At 39.4% G+C, this 23,504-nt stretch overlaps 1 protein-coding gene across 2 annotated transcripts in view; it reads left to right on the top strand.

Annotated features, from left to right (window-relative positions):
• NBEA (neurobeachin) overlaps positions 1–23,111 on the top strand; it is a 241,553-nt gene extending 218,442 nt beyond the window's left edge. Inside the window, exons 47-58 of one of the 2 annotated variants that reach the window (XM_053456345.1) lie at positions 1,395–1,547; positions 3,688–3,855; positions 7,045–7,107; positions 7,480–7,569; positions 8,856–9,048; positions 10,306–10,377; positions 11,626–11,781; positions 11,922–12,092; positions 16,421–16,522; positions 19,543–19,739; positions 20,186–20,337; positions 21,313–23,111. In XM_053456345.1, the coding sequence (XP_053312320.1) occupies positions 1,395–1,547; positions 3,688–3,855; positions 7,045–7,107; positions 7,480–7,569; positions 8,856–9,048; positions 10,306–10,377; positions 11,626–11,781; positions 11,922–12,092; positions 16,421–16,522; positions 19,543–19,739; positions 20,186–20,337; positions 21,313–21,403 (1,608 nt within the window). In that variant the 3' untranslated portion in view covers positions 21,404–23,111. The remainder of the gene's footprint in view (positions 1–1,394; positions 1,548–3,687; positions 3,856–7,044; positions 7,108–7,479; positions 7,570–8,855; positions 9,049–10,305; positions 10,378–11,625; positions 11,782–11,921; positions 12,093–16,420; positions 16,523–19,542; positions 19,740–20,185; positions 20,338–21,312) is intronic. The other variant, XM_053456346.1, reaches the window with a different exon arrangement.
• Positions 23,112–23,504: the final 393 nt, after the last annotated feature.

Here is a 23,504-nt window from a genome sequence, read left to right as displayed (position 1 = left end):
ATACCGGGCTATTAACTGTACGGGGGACGGCAACCTTTTGCCATGTTATTGTTAAACTACAGTTCCCACCTCCACTAACCAACCAGAATGTAAAGGCCAGGGTGATATATATATATATATATATATATATATATATATATACCGTATTGGCTCGGATATAGGCCGCCCCCGTATATAGGCCGCACCCTAAAAGTTTGGTGCTTTTTTAAAGAAAAAGTTTTTTTCTTTAAAAAAGAACCAAAAAACATGCTGCCACTGTCCCCCCCCCCGAGATATGCTGCCACTCTGTCCTCCCCCTCCGAGATACGCTGCCACTCTGTCCCCCCCCCTCGAGATACGCTGCCACTCTGTCCTCCCCGCGATATGCTGCCACTCTGTCCCCCCCCCCCTGGACTTACCAGAGCAGACTCCCGGGTGTCTTACGGGGCCGGAGGGGGACATCTATGCACATCGTGTATACAACTCCCGGTACCGGCACTGAGCGGAAGTGCCGGCACCGGAAGTTGTATACGCGTATTGCGTAGATGTCTTCCGCCGGCCCTGCAAGACACCCGGGAGTCTGCCCTGGTAAGTCGGGGGGGTTAGAATGCATCGTGCGCACGTTCACCGGCAACGGCGCATCGCCGCTGCCGGTGAACGTCCGTGCGATGCGCTTAGACAACCTCCCGTGCCGGTACTCCCCCCCGTGGAAAGTGCCGGCAGGGGAGGCTGTCTGAGCGTATCGGGGAGTAGGATGCAGGTCCCCTGCACCGCTGCGGGGGATCTGTATCCTAACCCCGCTGCCTGCCCGTCGGGCGCTAGACCCCGAATATAGGCCGCACCCCCACTTTAAAGACTTAAAGTGGGGGAAAAAAGTGTGGCCTATATTCGGGCCAATACGGTATATATAATTTATTGTTTATATAGCGCCATCAAATTCCATAGCGCTGTACAATGGGTAGACAGGACGTAACAAGTAGTATGTAACATAACAATTTGACTTACAGAGACAGCAGTGTATAGTGGGGACGGCCATAAGCTTGATTGTAGTTTTCTTGCAGAGCAATGGGTTTTGTCTCCATGTCCAGTCCATCCCGCTCCCCCGGGTTGCTACATATTAGATCCCATGTAAGGAATGTGGGAGCGTTACACTCATATTCCAATTCTATTTTTATAAACTGAGATTCAGATCACCAGATCAGGGACATCAGCTTGGATCTCGTTACTATAGAAGTAAAATATAACGCGTATAGCAGCCTGATTCAGCAAAATTGATCCTTATCAAGACAGCAAGACAGCTGGTTTTGATGTTTTTCTTTTTTTTTAAGGCAGTTATTTGCTGATTTTAAATGAATTTTTTAATACTTTTCATTTCAAATAATCGTTTTCTGTGATAATTTGTGGTTTTGTTGCAGGAGCTGATTCCTGAGTTCTACTACCTGCCAGAGATGTTCGTCAACAACAATGGATATAATTTTGGCGTGAGGGAAGACAATGTTGTCGTCAATGATGTCGACCTTCCCGCATGGGCAAAAAATCCTGAAGACTTTGTCCGCATCAACAGAATGGTAAAGTGTTATGCCAGCAAATATCATGTGGACTGAACGTTGAATGATGTATTTGGTATAACTTGGGGCATCCAATGCTAGGAGGAAAACTAATATGGATGTTCACTTTCAGATGATTTCAAGCAGGTCTGATTTCTGAAACTAAATTGTTCTGGCAAAGCCCGGCAGCCTGATGGCCTGTAAGATATGGCATTCACTTTATACATTGGGGGGGGGTATACTGTTGTGCCAGTTTTATCACCCATAGAAAGGCAGTGTGATTACTGCAGACCGTCTCATGAAACATTAATAAGCTCGCGTCCTCAATGCTAACGTGGTTACGGTCTGACCCCAGTGATCGCGCAAAGGACACAAGCATTAAGTAGTGCCTGATAACATTACCTTAATGCCGGGTTCATCAATCATAATCTACCAGTTGAACAGAGGCTCACAGATGTGCATCCACAGCCTGGCTCAGCCTCTCGGTCCCTGCGGACGGGCGCGGAGTGCCAGAAATAGAATGCCGATGGGTAATTTATTAAACAATTCCGTTATCTGTAATTAATGGGATACACATTGCACACATGCAATTAATGGATGTTTATATAAACGTTAGGCAAAAGTGTGTGTATATAAATGAGAATATACACTACCGTTCAAAAGTTTGGGGTCACTTAGAAATGTCCTTTTCTTTTTTTAAAGAAACACAAATGTTGTCCAATAAAATAACATGAAGTGGATCAGAATTACAGTGTGGACGTTGTTAATGTTGTAAATCACTATTGTAGGTGATTTTCAATGTAATATTTTCATAGGCGTACAGAGGCCCATCAGCAACCATCACTCCTGTGTTCCGATGGCACGTTGTGTTCGCTGATCCAAGTTTAAGTTTAAAAGACTAATTGATTATTAGAAAGTCATTTTGCAATTATGCTACAAAGCTAACCTTGTTTTCCCATTAAGTGACCCCAAACATTTGAAAGATACATATGTATAAAATGTACATCGGGACTGGTAGGTGAGGGGTTCTGTATTGTCATAGCAAATATATTAAGTGATGGGCACTTGTCTAAAACTACTAATAAATAGCTACATGATCCACATCTTTCACGCTCTGCTATCACAGGGACAAAATCGGACAGACTTTGTCGGTATTTTGTCAGTGAAAAGACTTTTCATAGCTTTGGAGAAGTCCTTGACAATCATTATATTCTGGCTTGACCTCGACCAGCTCTGTGGTGTCATTAACTGTGCTAGAGATATCTGCAGTACTTGTATGTATTACATGTGTGTGTGTATATATATATATATATATATATATATATTGATTTATATAGCGCTGTACTTTGGGGTGGGCCCAATAATTTAGGAAACGCTACCGTAGCAAAGAAAATGGTTGTAGAGACATCAAAGACCCTAAGACTATGACCGCTGGTTGCGAACATTTCCTCCTTTTGAAGTGCTCATTAGATTGATGTGATAAACTAAATGTATGGAGCAGGAGACATCGTGTGTACTTTTTAATGTGCATATTATTTGATGTTCTGGTAGAATACATATGTATTCCCTACTGTCCAATTTGTTCTATGCACATAATCAATTCTTTACTAGGTACAAAATAATGTATGTGTAGCAAGGCACGATTGGCTATGGCTTCTCAAAGACAACATCTCCGCCTGTGGAGTTCGCAAAGTGTTAAAAAATCAATAAATAAAAAATATATGATACAAAGCTGATGCAGGAAAAAAGAAATATGAATTACCACCCCCTCTAGCCACCCAGACCCCTGCTCTCTACTTCACGTAATTAGATAACGCAGGCGATTTTCCCCGGCATGTATGAATCTTTAAAATTCCACTAGATAAAGACTAAAAAAATCTCTGAATACATTAAATCCACATCTCTGTGCCGACATCAACACCGTTTTTGTTATTCTTGTATATCATATCACCATGAATACATTAAGAGTGATTTATATGTATTGATTTTTTTTTTATTATCTGTAACAATCTAAATGTGATGGATGCGAGGGTTAACTTAAAGAAGCTTAGATCTGGGCAGATATTAACCGTTTTCTTAGTACCAAAGACATGTTTCTCACTGGAACCCACATGATTAATGGCCTGTATGTGAATATTTTTATTCTTTTCACTCTTTTCAGGCTCTGGAAAGTGAATTTGTGTCATGTCAGCTGCATCAGTGGATAGATCTCATCTTTGGTTACAAGCAGCGGGGCCCGGAAGCTGTGCGCGCGCTAAATGTCTTTCACTATCTAACGTATGAAGGCTCCGTGAACTTAGACAGTGTCACTGATCCTGGGTTACGAGAGGTAAGAATCATTTCATGGCGTTACCCCCTGCGTTTCACACGTTTACACGTTTCATAAGTAATATAGAGTTTGACTCCATTGTAAATACATATTCCCCCATTCGCTAACCAAGGGTTTATTCCGTTACTTCTAAAATCCGGGTGGCTTATCCACAAGTCAATTTCATACAAGTCTATGTAATTCCACTACATTTCACCATCATCAGAAGATAGCAAGGTTATGTTATGAAGAACACATTCTATCAGAGGGGCATCATTTCTGAACCGAGCTGTTCTGTCTAGTTCTACTAGTACTTTCTGGGAGAGACCCTCAAATGTCCAAAGGGACCTCCGAAGGCTCCGGGATGTATAGGAGTGTCCTGACATATTTGGCTCTAAACTGTAAAGATCTGAATGAAGAAATGTCCAGGCTTTGGATCACAGAATTACTTTTTGGGTCTTACCAATTTATACTGGGGAAATTGGCAGAAACGATAAAATATTATAAATTATTTATATTCATATATGTGTGTGTGTGTGTGTATGTATATATATATATATATATATATATATATATAATATGTATGTATGTAAATGTGTATATGTGTGAATACATTGTTACTATATTTTGTCTTGCAATGTTCGTATTTCTTTATCTTCGGTTGATTTTTGAGCATATATACCAAAGTCTTCATATAACTAGCGAGCTGAATATTTAAATCTCATGTGAGAAGCAAAAAAGTGCAACAGCTGCGAGATGAGTTCTGCCGAGACGCGGAGCCCTCCGCATCCTCCATTCCCCGAGATATCTGCCATCTGCTGCATGTAAAGCAGTCATTCAGACATCGCCAGGCCGCGGCCTCCTTACTCCCGGCACACGCACCCATAAGCGTCCATATCCCCAAAACTGGCTGCCCTCGTGTTTTACTCATTTCCTTTTTATTTGCCCCTTCGTGTTTGTGTGTAGATATAGCCCAATCCTGAAGATATGGTTATCTGAAACAATATTATTTACAAACCACATGCATACAGAATAAATCAATGACTTATTAAACATGCTATCTACTGATATTATCACAACAATGATAACCCCACACACACACAAATAAATCCAAATAATATACAATAATATACCTGTTTTGTATTAGACACACGCTGTTGTCTTATTGTATGAGTGACATGAAGCTTCCACTGAACATGATGGGTTAAGTCCTACATGAAATCAATACAGTATTACTAATATCCGGGGTGGGGGGGTCAGATGCCTAATTGTATTGTTTTGTCGCACGTATACAGTACACGGTTCACCCCAAAGTACACATATTGTTAAATTGATGCAATCTTCTAGATTTTTGTGCGACACGTTTCCTGTCCGTGACGTCTTCATGCGCAGGTGTAGGGAGCATCGGTCCCGTGTTTAATGAAACATACACGCCAAAGCGAATGCTAAAATGTGAAGAGCCGCTGGAGGCTATTGATTCATTCCTAGTTGACAGGTGGAATCGCGGCTGCAGCACTAAGCACAGCAATTATAGCATTAAAATATCAGGAGGTCAGAGGAACAGATAATATTCTTCCCGACGTCAGATTAAAAATTGACACTTTGACAGCACGGCCTCTCTGGCTGAGAGAACGATGACGGCTTAACTCATATTGCACTTGTAGAGCCATGCTTTATAATGAACTTTACAATGACTGTCTTCTCCTGCCGTGAAACATGACAGGACACTCTCGATACAAAGGCCTGTATCGCTCCCTAATATGTAAACATCAATTATGTCGGGTATTAGATACCATTTGGAATTGTCTTCGCTGTGAAAGGACATCATAATCCTGTCACATTATTGCAGCCATATTCATTTTATTGATTAACATCCAAGCCGTTAGGGCTTTCCGGTGTATTCTTCAGTCAAGCACTTCAGCATATCTCTTGATAAACCTCAGTTTACAGGTAGTTGTAAAGGTGTGAGCAGCTATAAGTAGCGTGCGTTATCTAAGAATAATAAACCGTTTAATATATATATATATATATATATATATATATATATACCAACGTATATTCATTGAAAATATATTGACTGCTCTCTGTAGACTCAGCACTCAGCAATGAAGAGATAAAGTAAAAATAAGCGTGTATTAAAAGTTTCAAGTTTATACATAGCAGAAGCAAGGTCACTGTTAATGTGCTTTTGATTAATAGTCAAAATAGTTTGTTTAAAAACGTTTATTCCTGGTTGACAGAAATAATTTCAATTTTGCAATTAATATGATTTTTTTTTCCTCGACGTGATGTATTTTCTGCCCTATGTTTACATGAAAAATAATGACACTGTAAACACCAAATTAACATGGTAGTGTTATTACATAGTGTATTTTATGCTTTTAACATATTTTCGAGGCGGATAGGAAACTAGCAGTAGAATGAAAAATGCTATGAGGTTGGGTTTCTTTTTCTTTGCCTGGTCTGCTTGAGAAGATTCTGTTGAAGGCAAACCTAATTTCATGTGAAGGATGGGGTTTTGTCCTCAAATACCTTCCCCTCCTCTCCTTTCCCAGACCCCTTCTGAAATATTTCAGGTCATACGTCTGTGTCAAGTCACTTCTCCAGCGGACATATCTTTTAATTAGCATTAATTGAAGGCTAAGCTGTTGAGCTCTTGGACGGCCAGCGACTGCCCTGCCTGTGCACTGTAGGGTCCTCTGTAGATAATATTTGGAAGTTATTCTCCAGGGAGAGCAAGCTATCTTTTAGTTCGGCCCATCTAGTCTGCCCATTTTCCTGATGAAGAGACTCTGTCAGTATTTGGTCTTGTCTATATCCCCTTTTCCGAGAGGCTGTTCCATTTATCTAGCTTCTCTCAGTAAAGTAAAACATTACCTCTGACCTTCTGGTTCTAGATCATGACCTTTTGTCCTAACGTTTCTCCCCTTCCCTCTTCTACCTTGGTAATTCCTTCACATTTTGTGCGCCAATTATTTTGACTTTTTGCTTTTGGCCATTTTTCTAGTTAAAACTTACATTCAGGATGATGAAGAGATCTAACAGCTAATTGTTTTGGGGGGAAAAACACATTTATCGACATGCAGTTGCGAGCTCGGTTGTAAAACAATTTTTATTTTCATCAGTTGTCATATATATATATATATATATATATATATATATATATATGTATATCATCATGTTAACAATATTATTTTTCTAATTTTCAAGATTCCTGAAGCATATTTTATAAGAGATCCCTACACTTTCCTTCTTACTGGGGATTTTGTGAAGGTATCTGTGTGTGGGACACATATTAACCTGCACACGTGTGTTCCGTGAGAGGCCGAGAAATCTGAGCCTTAAACTGCATGTCACCGCAGGTTAACAATCACATATAACCCGGCTCTCGCAATGGTTATTCGGTTAACTGAAGCATGCTTGAGAGAGAGCAAAGCTTGTCTAGAGACATACTAACACTTGGATGAGTCTGCAGCCCAAGAGGACAGCACCCGTGATTTATTTTTATTTTTTATTTTATAGTTTTTAGTATTTTTTTTTTGTTTTTCATGGCTGAATTGGGATGCGCTTGCTTTGTCAAATAGTGGTGTTGACCTATCTCTTTGATGCATATTGATTATGACAATCACTCGTCTCTCCCTGCAGGCCATGGAGGCACAGATACAGACTTTTGGACAGACGCCATCTCAGTTGCTTATCGAACCACATCCGCCTCGAAGCTCTGCCATGCACCTGGTGAGATATAATGGCTTGTTGGGAAATGTATTTCTTATAGAAGAAAGGATCTGTTCTTCACTCTTATACCGTGCCCTATGGGTTTCCCCATAGGCTGTTTTCAATGATTTTGTGTTATGATGGAAAGCGATTTTCAGTGGTTAATTCTAGTTTATGGATGAATTAATGCTCCCACTGCCAGGTTATATAGTATTTTGTCATCCTCAATGGTGCCCAACCTTCACAAATATATTTAATATGAAATTAAATCCAATCACCCTCTATTTACGATACCCTGTCAAATGACAGTGACCCGAAAAATAATATCCTATACTACAATAGTCATCGCAACAAGACGACAAAGTTTTGTTTTTTTTGTTTTGTCTTTTTGTTGATATGATTCTACATATTATTATAAAATGAACAACATAAGCCCTTATTTGAAAGCACCCTGCCACCATCATCATCATTGTAGATGTCAAAATGTCATGTGTGGTGGTCTACGCTCATCCCAGCCAAGCAGGTTCTGGCAATCTTCAAGGCTTCTGCATCAAAGAAATCTCAATCTTTATACCTTTTTATATTAAATTTCTGCTGCCATTTCTTTTACGTGCTATCCAGTGCACATACGATGTGTGTAGTATATACTACTTTGAAGGCAGCAGTTTTAAGGTTTATATACATAACTTTTATGAACAACATTGTTATTTTTAAAAAAAAAATCCTCGTCAAACAGATTGACTTTACAATGATAAAACTACCGTCGGCCCTTTGAATCTGTCATTTCCTCCATGGTACAAACTTTGTTGATTGTGTTGCCTGCTCTGTTTCCCCTGTTTTAGGTAGAATTGTAGTCCTTGTTTTATTGCTTTCTTCCCTGTCCCGTTAACCGTTTTTTTCCAGCTGGTGTCTCTGAACCTCTAGTTCTCCTCTTACCATTTGACTTGGTCGTGGTATCGTTGTAGAGAGTCTGTTGCAGGCTTACCTCTGAACTTAGAGTTAATGTATCTAAGAGAACAGTTGTCAGGGGATGGGTATTTACTAATGAAATGTTCAGTATTGTGGGTATTAAAGGTAAAAAAAAAGTACGGGTAGATGACTTTGTCTTAGTTATTTCAACCTATAACTCCTATCATCTGCAGTCATCTCCGGCACAGCTAGATGTCCATGGGTTACCGGCCCGGCTATAGTATTGTTATACTAGTGCACTATACCGTTCCTCTGCTCCTAACCTGCTTTTCCCTTAGACCCGTTCACTAACGATGGTATCCCTTTTTCTCCCCTTTTCCTCTCCTTTTATTCAACAGTGTTTCCTTCCGCAGAGTCCGCTCATGTTTAAAGATCAGATGCAGCAGGATGTTATAATGGTGCTGAAATTTCCATCCAATTCACCAGTTACACATGTCGCCGCCAACACACTGCCCCATCTCACCATCCCAGCGGTGGTGACTGTGACCTGCAGCAGACTGTTTGCCGTAAATAGATGGCACAATACCGTCGGTATGTATTAACCGCTTCTCCCGTGTTACCGGTTGGCAAGGTCCCCGTGTCATAAATGTTGCTACGTAAACTGTAGTCTCATGTATGCCAGACTCAGTGCTAAACGAGATATATTGATACATATCCAGCGATAAACACATTTATGTGCAGAAGGCAGGCAAGAAATTAACAGAGATCAGGCAAGTGGGTTCATCGCTAGAACAAAGCATCATGCGTGCACATAGCGTGTGAGAACTGACAATTTGCTGTTTTTATGTTGAAGAACTTTTCATTCCAGTTAGAATCCTTTCCACCAGTGGCCGGAGCAGATCCGATCAGATTTTGTCAGTGTGCTCCTACGGTCAATACAAATCCTTACATGTACTTTCAACATATAAAAAGATGTAAAGGTACATTTGCTTTCAGGACCTCTGAGGCCTCTTCAGGTTGAGCTCTGAAGTGATCGAAACTTGTGTAACTTTACATGTGTTTTCTATGTTGGCCCAATGGAAAGTATCTACTTCAGCTAAAAACTCAATTTTCTCTTTGGCTAATACGTCGGTATGCATCTTTCTTGTTAACATGTACTTTCATTAAGAGATCCTCAATCACCCGCCTCACAATGCTTGGTCCATCTTTTTCTCACAACATAGACGACGTAGTAATAGATTTAGGAGGTTGCTTCTAGAAGAATTTAGTGTCTAGTTTACTGTGTAGTTGGTTGAACTGTGTTTGATTAAAACATACATGTGCGGGGGCAAGGTCCCTCAACATGGGTTCAGAAAGAAAATGGAGCAAAAAGCTAAAGCTTTGGACCTACTATGTCGTCTACTAAGCAGACTAGAAAAGCTGAATGTTTGCTATCTGCGATCAGTGCTTCTGTGTAGAATATATTTACATTTGAAACAATGCCAAAATAATTTAACCAGGTAGTAAATCGAATATCAGGATTATGATTCACTTTTCGGATCCCCATCATGGTACATTGAACCGATGTAACATTCCCATGCAGTTGCCAGAGGTTTGGGGTAAACGGGCGATTACTTCTAGAGATTACTAGCAATAAGATACGTTTTCTGTAACGAAAAAACATTCAGAGGTAATGTTAGATTTGAAGACGAAGAATCCTGTTGAACTTTTGAATGAGTAAACCAAAATGATCTTTGACGGAGGAAGCGATGTGTAATAACATGAAGCAAGTTTCCTTGTCTGTTGAGAATACGGCAATACGTGTTCTATCCAAGAAAAATGTTTCTGACAATCTCTCCTGGTATTTAGGCCTGAGGGGAGCCCCAGGTTACTCACTGGATCAAGCCCACCATCTGCCCATCGAAATGGATTCATTGATTGGTATGTATTAATAACGTCCTATACATCAGTAATCATTGCGTATTAATCTCAACGGTAACATTGCAAACAAATCGTTTTCTAACTACATTTAAAAAGCATTCTTATATATATTTCTGTTTTTAATTTTTACTCCTCGGGGGAGATGTCAGATTCAGGGATATTGTGACAGAAATTCAAATGTCTTTCCTGTTCCTGTTCCTGATTTAAAAGGACACCACGACGTCCGATACAGCCCCATCTATGAGAATGCATGTTAAAGTACATTGTAATTCATTTGCATATGAAGTGTTTTGTAGATCGTATGATAAAAAAGTGACTCTGTGACTTAACACACATACATTGTATCTTATTGTTATTAATTGCCTTCTAGTCATTAGTTTTAATTTTGTGTTAATGGATTTCTTCCTGAATTACCCCCTCATCCTGCCATGTGCCGGCGGCACCTTAATCAGGGGTCTTCTGTGGCTGGAGGATCAGGGAGGTTGGGGAAATAGTAGCTCTCCCTCTAACTGTCCCGAAATAAAGGGAGTGTGAGGTCTGTTCATACGGACCTCTGCTTCAGTACTCCTTCACACCGCATGCCTTCTGATTTATGCCAACGAGCGGGGTATGATGTCATATCCTGCCGCTCAGCACGGAAGCCATGCGCAAGGGAGCACTGAAACGGAACGCTGTAAGAACTGACCTTGCGCCCCTTCCAGGGGAATCAAAGGACAGAGAAGGAAAAAAGGTAAGGAGAGAGATGATGTTGAGAAAACAGGAGGAGAGCAATGATAGTGAGAGAGGGGAGAGAGAGAGAATAATTACTCTGCACCCTTCTGTATAGCTTCTTCAAAGCTAGATCCTTTAAAAATACTGTAAAAGAATGGGGGGCGCCACTTATGAGTATATGAAGGAGCTTGGCCTCTGTGGGATTTAGTACATAAATGAGGATGAACCTGAGCAGCGTCGCACATGTTATGGATAACTTTATCATGTGTGAGATCTATACGCTTAAACCTGTCATACGCCCACTGAGTGTCACATGTCCCAGCATGTGATTATGGCGTGTTTGGCAGATGGTGGTTGATTGTCAGCTATGCACCCTTAGCTGACCTTCCCTACCACATGTCAATAAATAGATTTATTCCTTTCACATGCAGATTTGTGCGCGTGTATATATAACATATATTTAGAGATATCCGTAATATGTAGAATCATGTGTATAGTAGGTGATTACATATTACACTTTCTGTTCTTTCTCTACAGCCAACAACTCTGGAGTTAACAAGCGCCAAATCACAGACCTTGTGGATCAGAGCATTCAGATCAATGCGCATTGTTTCGTGGTCACCGCTGATAACCGCTACATTCTCATTTGTGGCTTCTGGGACAAGAGCTTCAGGGTATATTCAACAGAAACAGGTGAAGCTACAGGCCATGCTATATGTTTAATAGAAGATATATGTTAATCTAGTTTATTCTAAAAAGATAAGACTTAACAAATAAAAGGTAGTAATAATAATAATATGTAGTGAAATGTCTTTTCTGGTTCATTTTCGTAGGAAAGTTAACCCAGATTGTCTTTGGACACTGGGATGTGGTCACCTGTCTTGCAAGGTCCGAGTCGTACATAGGTGGAGACTGCTATATTGTGTCAGGCTCTCGTGATGCTACACTACTACTGTGGTATTGGAGCGGGAGACACCACATCATTGGAGACAACCCAAATAACAGTAAGTACCGGTTATTGTAATTATCACTGATCGTTGTGGCATCCTATTCCACAGTGCTTGAAAAATGGCCCATTCCACTAAGCTTGTCTTAATACATGTCCTAGTAAATGTATACATTGTGAGTTTTTCTAGTGTAGTAAGGTTTGGTGATGTAATAATCCATATTGTATAATGGCATCATGTGTACATTTTCTGTTGACCAGAAAGTCGCATTGATGAAGACGTGTATGAGTAAAAAGGGATACCTTGCAAATAAATGCACCTTTCATCAGTAATGAGAGCTTTGGTAGTATTTGAGAGGTTGGTGGCTTATTTATAATGTATCTGCTATTCACTTTCATGTTCCCTGTGCGCATAATGCACTCTCACCTATAGTTACTCTTTGAGCATCAAGGGGTTAAACAATGCATTACAAATGTTACGTGTGCTTTGTATACATTTGTGTGTAACGTTCCCCTTGGTCTGTATAGAATTAAAAGGAAATAATTCATTTTCAATTAGCTAGGCCGGGAAATGACAGCGCTTGACAAATGGTTTGTGGATGTGAGGCTGACCGAACATTAGTTTGCACAATCGGCACGCCGGCTCTGCGAATCAACGCTTCCAGAAGCAAATTAGGACATGTTACTTGAAACAAAAATGATAGCAAGTTTCACAATGTAAGTTAAATCCAATTAGTTAGCATCGTTAGGGCGACTATAAAAATAGATGCTCGTGATAAGCTCGGTAGAGGATTAGATTTCAAAACCTGTCTTAACATATCCTATGCGGTATATGTAAGTGAACAAAAAATATAGGCTGCTTTAATTAACTGGGCAAGGTGATATTTTTTAAGACAGTTAATTATCCATTTCAGCTTCACTACCTCCAATTAGCAACTATGTAAAATCAGATAAAAGAGGGTTGCATGTTTTTTATGTCGCTCACTATAGCTATCTGTGCAGAAAATGAATAAAACAGTAAGAATAAGGAAATAAGAAAAATGAAATCAGAACAACACAATATGTAGATTGAGTATAAATACAAATGACTCTTCCCTATATAAGGTGTGCGAACAATAACAATATATTTGGACCATCCATTGGATCATTTAATTGAACCAGGGGCCATTAGTCTGAGTCTGAGGCTAGAGAATGACCCTGTGCACTTAATTATATAAAGCCCCCCTACAACTATGCAGCGCTGCGTACACATTGGCATCATGATGGTCTTGGCTACCTATATGTGTTATAAATATTTAATAAAAATACAATTCTGAACCTATAGAGAATTATATATGCATTATCTATCATGCAAACCTCTACTCGATGAGCAGTTTCCACTCTTTATTTAGATACTGAACTCAAGAGCAGATAACAATCATTCCTCCCGTCTTCTGTCTGTCTATGGCTGAGCGCACATTTACCAAAACAGAAGGTTTCCAACTATTGCTACGCAATAACCCCCACCCAGTGACGTTAAATCAGTATCGGCGCACAGTCACATACATGGACATGTATTTTAATGTATTTCACATATAATTATGCAAACCAGTATCGACATAAAACATGGGAGCGCAGCTCTTCAGAAAGCGCTATTTAACATAGACTGATCCCCTGTAAAGTACATCATATCACTAAAAACAGTGCTCATTATTTGTGTAATTGACATAAAAGAGCAAGTCTTCTATTGCTCTATTTTTCTTCTTGCCAGACTGCTGCAATTTGTCCTCTTAAATGGACTGAAATCGTGTTAATTGTACATGTAGATAAATTGTTTTCTAATAGGATTGCTGCTGCTAAGTGGCCTTGGTAGATAAAGCCAACATCAATAACGATTGACTGTAAATGTAACTTGTCTTGTAAGAAGCTTAGTTGAGAGCGCGGGTTCTTTGCTCTGACCCCGTGTCTGCATGTGATTAGCCTCCTTCAGTGTCTTTCACTCAGACCTGTTTTCCCGATTAAAGATCTGGCGGCAATTTTTTGATGGGAAACACGGAAACCTGAAGGCTTGGAGCTTAGTTGAGATCTTATGATGATTGTGGTCCAGATGTTGCGTTTCAGGTGGCTCTCTTCTCTCTTAGACATTAGAGTAGACCACTGTCCACAAAATAACCCACGATCCCTCCACTGGCAGGATTGGTTTTATTTGCACAATTAACAGTGCTTAACATAGAGACACTAGGACGGGGGAGTCGGGAAAAACATTGATTTAAAAAATATTATGAAATGCATTAGCCTTTAAAACTTTTTTCTGCTTTGGGTTTAGAACTTAATAATCTGGCTACATTAGGTCCACTTTGATCTTAAAATATCCTTTGCACAGCCATTCCCGGTTATTTTTGTCTGTGGTTTATTTTAGTGTTGACTTGTATCATATCTGAGCCCTGGCCTCACGAGTCCTCGGTGGTTTATAATCCAGTATTTATTAGAATGAGCCGGAATCAGCTTGGTAGCTGCCTAGAGCCTGACTGCCGGCCAAGCAGTCACAATATATTGCCAGACTAGAATGCCTTCGGCTGCTAGTTGTGTGGGTATGTGCCCCATAACACCTGCAATGTTAATAAAAGGAGAACGCAAATTATAAGAAAATTACAATCTCCTCTGTAAAGGGGCAGAAAATGCATGGGGAATCCTTCAACATTCTGGGAAGGCAGAAGACCGCAATGAAAGCAATAAGGAATACACTAGGTGCATACTGAAGCTGAAGACCATGAACATAGTCTCCGGTCCAGAAACCAAAGAGGGAATTCTACTTGAAGGAAGTTTCCCTGATCCAGCATGGATGGAGAAAAAGTCAAAGGAATGACTTGCCAAGAAATAATAACAACATGCCTTATATCTCATTTATTTCTACATACATAACTTATCTCATCCTCTTCCATAAATGATAATTTTTAAATGGAAGGAGCTCCAATGAAAGTAACTGAATGATATATACAGTATATATATATATATATAATATATCTCTATAGACGCACACTTACACATAACATTTTTTTCAATGAACGTTTTACTGTTAGTTAATTCACAAGGAATTTTTCCAGTTGAAAGGAAGATAAACGGTAAGAAAGCTAAAACCACGGACTATGATCGAGTCTACACGTCGCAGGCAGATGATACCACAGTAGAGCAGAAGGGAAGACGGAACAAAAGAAGCGTCTGAAAAACACTTTCACAATTCCAGAAACTAATTTGAAAGTGCTAAAAATTAATTTGCGCAGTTTAATTGGAACCAGTCAGCTGCCGTAAGGAGAGACGAGCAGCGCCTCCGGCACGTGCTGAAGGCTGATTGAATTTTTTGTCAGGTAAGTATATGCTGGACTCGCCGCTTATCCTCCCGGGCCTTTCTCCGCAATATATTACGTTCAAGCTTTGACTGGTGTTCTTTTAAAGGATCAATGCTATTCATGTTGTCTCCCCAGAGTCTGAAATCTCATTGATCGGGGGGACTTCTCCTGACATTTCTTATTACGGCGCTTCCAACAGGATAGCCGCCAAAGGTGTGGGTCTTATCTTCTAGCTTCAGATTACTGAACTCCAAGATATGTGTATATGTGTGGGTTTCCTGTATATGTGTATATATATATACTTCTTGAATAAAAATCTTTTTATTTTGTTGAAATAAATGCAAGCTTGTGTTTTTCCATTAGAATATAGCTTGCTGTTTCTCCACCGTTTGATTGCTTTTCTGTAGAGTTTGAATGCATTGTTGTAGCTACAAATGCAGCCTCCCTCTTATGAAATATCATTTATTATTACGCCAATAATGTCCCCATACAACTTTTGCTGTGTTTCGTTGTGCAGCGTTTTGCTGAATCGGCTGAGCTTTGCACAATAAGGTTTGTCCCCCTATAGGACATCCTCACCTGAATCTGTCTTTGTTCTTAGCCTTTAACCCTTTGCTACATCTATCATTTAAAATGTGACAGTGCGCCTTGCTGAATGTTGAATGATTACTGTGTTTGGCATCTGTTCCCTGAAAGGGGTAAAGCACTTGTCCTTCTTTTCAGCATACACTTAACTCGTTGACTCTTCCATTTATTCCACAGAAATGACTTAGTTTGCAATTTAGTATTTGCAGTACGTGGTTATTTTTGGTTCTATCCAGATGATTTACAGTCTCAGACTTATTTTGTTAGTGTGCCTGTTTGGTATCAACATCAGACAGTGAACCAATGGTAAATCTTGTTCTAATATGTGCGTATACATCTAATACTGATGGTTATAGCAAGGATATTGGGCCAGATTCTGGAAGTTCATTATTTTTCACTTTGCCAAATTTTAGGCAATTAAATGTTTGCGTGTGAATCATTTTAACGTAGGGATTTGTTTTGATCTGTTTTCTAGGTGATTACCCAGCTCCAAGAGCTGTCCTCACCGGGCACGACCATGAAGTTGTTTGCGTATCCGTGTGTGCCGAGCTGGGTCTTGTTATCAGTGGAGCTAAAGGTTTGTGTTGTTTAACTGTATCTTGTTTGTTTTAAATATCTTGGGTTTGTGGGCTACAATATGTGTTCTACAATGCATCATATTCCTACTACGTCTAGTCTGCTTATAAGACCTTTGCGGCTCCACGAGGTGCCGACCAACAGACTCCGCAGCAGACTGATTTTGCCATTTGCTTGTTCTCAACATATGGTGTTTCAGTGTGTGTTAGTATATGGTGTTAGCATGGCGGTGAGTGTTACAGTAAAGTGTTAACATGAGTGTGTGTGTCAGCGCATGGTGTTAGCATGAGTGTTTATGTGTTTGTGTCAGCAGATGTTAGTGTGACTATGTATGTCAGTGTTATGGTGTTAGCATGAGTGCGCATGTCTACGTGTGGTGTTAGCATGACTGTGAATGTTGTTGTGTGGTGTTAGTGCCAGCATACGTCCATGTGTATGATGGTAGTGTGATTATGCATGTTCATTCAGCATATTAGCATGAGTGTGTGCGCCACCATATGTTTACATGAGTGTGGTGTTGTGAGTGTGCATGTCTTTGTATCGTGTTAGTGTTGGATGAGTCTATAGTTAGTGGTGCCTGTGAGAAGGGAAGAGAGTGCGTGTGTGGGTTTTAATGTATGCTGTTTAGGTTAATGGGTGTTAGAGGGAGTTTGCGTTTTAGTATATGTGTCTGTGTTGGGGGATCACCCCTGTTTATAGTTATATATATATATATATATATATATATATATATATATATATATTTATCAATATTTCAGTATTTGATGATACCATTTGTTATGACCTTTCTCTTTTCTTTTTGGTTTGGCATAGCTCTCACGTGTAATGGCATTAACAATGTATATTTAAAAAGGATACTTCATTATTATTCACTTATTGAGATGTCCTTTCAATCTATAACGAGAAAGGCGCCTTTATGTTACGTTCCAACAAAGAGACATTCACTCATATTGTTAAATAGTTTGGTTTAAAGCATTCGTATACTCGTATATAATATAGAATATTCACAGCATTTCTAACACGTTTCTTCGCGTGACTTCATCAGTATAATCAGCAAATGCTTTATAGTGAAGGATTCTGTATATAAGTGAGACACAGGCTGGCCATTGGACACGCCAGGTAAATGCGCCCTAATTACTGAAACGGACACGAACTGCCCTTCGTAATACATCGTTAATGCTGAGAATGGAGTCAATCAATTTGTAGTCCCCTCTGTTCCCCTGATTTGTTCCTGGGATGAATGTTACATTTTCCGTACTTGTGATTATTTTATCAAATATAACAGTTTTGTTCAAATTAACTATTTCTACAAAATAGAACATTACATTTTTAAACACGCAGAATGATTTTAAGATATGATGGAAGGAGCAATTGTAACAGCAGGTAATATGTTAGTGTGCGTGTACGTACGTTGAAAGCGCATCAAAAAAGTAACACACAAAATGAACTCAATATTGTGATCTTGAACACTCTGTTGTTGAAAACAATTATTATGTGAGATGTTCTATAGACAAAATTACAGCCCTCCTTGTGACTCCTTAAAATGCCAAATTACTTTCATTTACGTGCAGCCGTGTGTGAATAATCCACATTTCATTGAAATAACAAAAGAGCCAATCAAGCCTAAACCCTGTTTTTTTTCCTTTTTACATCTGTGTTCTTGGTTTTGAAAGGCCGAGGCGGAGTGCTGCTGAGCGATGTCCACGGCTCTTGTAGTAAATATGTGTAGGACATCGTCCCGTGCAGCCGGTGACCTTGTCTGAATATTGTACAATTTGCTTTGAATAATTTAGCTCTTTGTTGTGTCCAAGATGCCTCTGACAAGTGCCACGGTGACTATATTGACTCCTGTGGCTAAACATATGGGCCAGATTCATTTCATTGGAAACAGAAGAAATTAGGAACTTCTCTACTCATCACTGCCATTTGTCAATAGCTAATTTGATGAAGATAATGATTTGGTGGCAACAGAAGTCATAAAATCAATGCAGGTCTTGAAAAGAAGACTCTAGTATGGGGTTGGCTAGCTCTTTCATTTATATGTGCTATTATCCCGAGTTGTAGTGATACTTTTGCCATTGTGTCTTAAGTCAGTAGAAAGTGTAGTTGGCGAATAGGTATGATCCATGGATTGTTCATCATTGGCGTCCGAGCTCAAAGTTAGCACACTTATTTAACCAATCACCATTGGCAGGGGAAGTTCCAGAAAATTGGAGGTTTGTAATTGTGGTCCGACCTCACAAAAAAAGATAGCAGGGAAGACTACAGAGCAGTAAGGCTGTAATAAAAGGTAATTGTGAATATTTACCAGTGGGGTACCTCAGGATCAGCATACGCTTTAATATTTTTATTAGTGATATTACACTAGGTCTTCAAGGTCTGCATCAGGGTAAATATTCCTGGTGGAACAAGCCAAATGGCAAGTGATTGAAGTAAATTAGGGGAATGGTTTAGAGTGTGGCAGATGCAGTTTAATTTTGATAAATGTAAATTAATGCACTTTGTACATAAAAATCCCAAGGCAGAATATAGCATTGGGGGCACTGCTAAGAGAGGGACTTGGGAGATCTTAAAGCAGCCAGGCAAAGCAATAAAGCATCAAAAAGTGCCGCGGGGTGCTGGGTTGTATGGCTGGGTTGTATGGAGGCATTGGTATCAGGAAGATGGCGGCTCCACTTTACAGATCTCTGGTCAGAGCTCATCTAGACTACCGTGTACAGTTCTGGAGACTCCATCCCCAGAAGGATATTGGAGGATGTTCAGAGAACGGCTACCAAAATGGTGAATGGTTGGCTTCTTTGATTGGTTGACTAAGGATCAAAAAAACTGGCTTCAGTTAACATGACTTGAGTAGATGTGATTTTTTTTTTATGATTATGTTTCATAATTCTTGCTGATGAAAAAATGTAGTAATGAGGGCAGAGTGCCCGTGAGGTGGCACGTGGGTTATAGGTGCTACAAGAGAGCCAAACCTGCTTATTCACCAATGTATTTAAACACATAAATTCTTCTGTTCTGCAGAAGGTCCATGTTTGGTTCATACGATCACCGGAGATTTACTCAGAGCATTGGAGGGACCAGACAACTGCTTGTATCCACGTCTAATTTCGGTTTCCAGTGAGGGTCACTGTATTATATACTACGAGAGAGGCCGCTTTTGCAACTTCAGCATTAATGGCAAACTTTTGGGCCAGATGGAAATCAACGACTCTACCAGGGTATGTGTGATCATGATAGATCTTACTATAGAGGTTTACCCGCGCACAAAATACATCACACGCAGCTGTGAGAGGAAACCATGGGGTTGGATCTTAATAAATATTTATGTTAACTTCTTCCCACAGGTAAATAGACCATATTTTGTCCACTTTGGGTGATAAAACATGCCATACATAATAATGGTTAAATGTGCATGGGATAGGCATATGGCTATGCTGAATATAAGACAAGACTGAGGAACAATTACGTTTTGAGTCCTTTAAGCAGGAAAATGGACCAAAGGGTTCTTGTTTACCATAAAATAACTTCTATTGCATTCATTAAACTTCAGATGTAGTCTGTGGGCTGTATGAATATATATATGTACATAGATGTGTGAAGCGCAGTGTAACAATCATGCTTGTCTAATAAAGTCATTAAGATCGATATGTTTTGCTTTATGAAGGCTATCCTACTGAGCAGCGATGGGCAGAATCTGGTGACCGGAGGAGATAATGGAGTTGTAGAGGTATGGCAGGCCTGTGATTTCAAGCAGCTCTATATATATCCTGGATGCGACGCAGGGATTAGAGCAATGGATTTGTCACATGATCAGAGGTAAGGCCGACAATAAGGAAATATATTGTTATTGCACATTAAGGATGGTAATCATTCTTGGTGTTAACATTTATTGCCAAGTTAAAAAATACAGATAATCTTCTTTGAATGATATAAACCAACAAACAATACAAATATTTAATTCAGCCTTATTATATAAACAAGGCTATAGTGTGAATCTGAAAAATAGAACGTGGAATAGGGGGTGCCATATATAGGACCTGCCCCGGGTGCCAATTACTTCAGATAGACCCCTGTTTTCAAGTCTTATGATTTCTGTAAAACAGATACTTGGCTGTTGGGTGCCCCTGAATCAGTAGAGCTCTGAAGGAGGTTTGAGATTTTAACTCACTTTACTAATCACTAAGAAGGACCGACACTAACAACTTTCTTCTCTATGAAAGGCTGATCTGGACCATAAAGTTTAACTATACATTATCCCGAACCAGCCATGCTCTTCCCACAATAGAAGCTCACTTGGGTTGGATGTGTATAATATATAATTGAGAGAAGGAGCCAAAACACAACCCTCTCTCAACCACTCCTGATAACTATCCCTTTATTGACCAAACAGCGGCTTTTGTGAGAAAAGCACTTGATGCTGACTGAAATGATATATCTTTATGCATATAGTAGCTGACATAGTGGCTTCTGGGAAGTAGTAGGAGTGAAGTCATCACACGGTTACTGTTTCTCGGCATCAGCAAGTTGTTGACAGTTCAGCCCGCTATTGATCTCAGTTGGGTATCTGTGAATGTTATGTAACCATGAGTGTACATACCCTTTAAGCGTATATGAATTAAAATCATTTATTTAAAGGTTATGTTTACACTTATCTGATACATAAGAGGAACATATATGGAACCACGTGCCCTATTGTTAGTGTGTACCTGCTCAACTTCTGACTCTCCTGTACCTGCGGATCATAACTTTGAATATATCGAACTAACCATGGTCTATTTTTTGTATTTTCAGGACACTGATTACTGGCATGGCATCTGGTAGCATTGTAGCTTTCAATATAGATTTTAACAGATGGCATTACGAGCACCAGAACAGATACTGAAGCGGACAGAAGTGCTGAAAGCCAAGTTGGAGCTCAGAGCACAAGAGGTGCTGAGGACAGGCATTGTCATCTCTGATGGAGAAGAGAGCCTACATTGACCTCCGTTGTACATTCCATTACACTCAGCAATAGCTGTACATTGTAGTCAGCAACCACTTTCCTTTCTGTGTCTTTTCCACAACTGAACACCAGCTTCTAACAAGCAAGCTTGTACCATGTAAAATAGGAGAGATTGGAGATGTTTGGTAACCTTATTTCAACATTATTTATTTTATGAAGAAGGTGGAAGGATGCGTTACAAAGAAACAATAGACTTGTTAACTTTACAAATCCTTGTGTCCAGCTGTTACGGTGTTTAATCCACAAATCTTACATCCCATTTCCAGTCTCTTTTCAAGCTGTGAAAAAAAAATAAACAAAATAGAAAAAAATATGTTTGATACTTTGTACATCAGATGCACATCTTAACTTTAAAAGGGATACTTTTGTAAAAGTAAAACCTTGTATAATGAACAAAAACAAAAAATGTTTCTAAGTTTTATTGTGAGGCTACAATGTGCTCGTACTGTATACCCGAGATCGTGATGGAACAGGTATATCACGGGAAAGAGAAGGGCGCAGCTTGTATTGCAAAGGTTGAATTTGGGTTTAGCTGATAATTTTAACATTTTACACCAAAATACGCTTTGCACTTTTTTCTTTCATCTCCCTTCTTAGCAAAATCCCTTAAATGTTCTAAACTTAGGGATACAAAGCCATGGTTTGCCATATATCTTTCAGAAGAGACATGTTTGCTATAGTGCTTCTCTTTATTTATAACTGTGATGGAGTGCGGACAACATACCCTTGGATTTTCAGAGGAAGAATCTTACATTTCATTGTGCGAGCGGCACTAACCCTTCTACCTTAGACAGGTAACCGGGTGAAGAGGCTCACATTTCATTATTTTAATAATTATTTCTTTTGCTTTTTTGATCTTAGGCATTAGTATAAAATAATTGGTTTGAAATCCATCAAGAGATTGTGGCTGCCTCACCTACAGCCACGTTGCCGGCCTAACACTGCCGTGTCAGAATATTGTCCCGCACATTCTACTGTTCAATTGCCACTCCCAGGGGTAAATTCTTTGTTTCTTCTCTGTATATTTGGTGACTGTAATTGTCATAGATGTACATATTGTGTCGGTAGGGCTCTGAGGCATGTAACAGGAATGTAATTTTCTCAGAATTTACACTCACTTGCAGTCATTTTATTTATAAAGGAAAAAAAAAAAAATCAAACGAAATAACGGATTATTTGTATTGGCACTTTGCACCGGAAAACATATCATTATTTATTGATGTGGTTAATTATTTGTCTCCACCTTGTATTAGTACATTTTACCACTGAGTTTCTTCTACATTGCTGTTTGTATTAAAATTTGAAAAAAAAAATGAAAGAAAAGATTCTGAAAAAATGTTTTTGAGGAATCGCCGTAAATATTAAGTTATTCATCACCAGTCTGTAAGCAATATTTTGAGTTGTAGCTTAGAATAGGAGAATATTGAACACCTGGAACACAAGTTTCATCTTAAATTCATGGTGAGATATTTTGGATATATCAATTCCTTAAGCTATTGTAACCATGTTTTATTGCAAAGATGTAATATATGCCAGATGTGTTCAGTTGGAAATAAAAAAAAGAAAAATAAAATATGCAAATAACTCACTGGTTGTTTTTTTGTTAGTATTTGTTATTATTTTACCAGTTTTCATATTCCTTCCCCCCAAATTAAAACTTTTGACAAGCTACACATGGTCGCACCCAAATAGTTGTTTTTAACCTAATTAGATATCAGCAGATGATCAGCATTAAAAAGCACTCACCTTTGTACCTTTACATAAGACTAAGGGTGACCCAACCATAGAGGTGACCATAGAGGTGACCTTAGGTAGTGCTGTCGGATGCCTTGTGGAGGGGCAGAAGGTGAAGCAACAACTACCGCTCATCACAGACAGAAGTCCCCCGCTGGAGTTGGCTGCTGTGAGCAGGACCATTTGGGTAGAGGAGAAATTACCCGCTATTTGTCCTGAAAAAACCACGAGGAAGTGTTAAGGAGTA

Source organism: Spea bombifrons, chromosome 2 (assembly GCF_027358695.1).
Source record: "Spea bombifrons isolate aSpeBom1 chromosome 2, aSpeBom1.2.pri, whole genome shotgun sequence".
NCBI lineage: Eukaryota > Metazoa > Chordata > Amphibia > Anura > Pelobatidae > Spea > Spea bombifrons.
The sequence above is the reverse complement of the archived record's forward strand: the minus strand, read 5'-3'. Positions and strand labels throughout refer to the sequence as shown.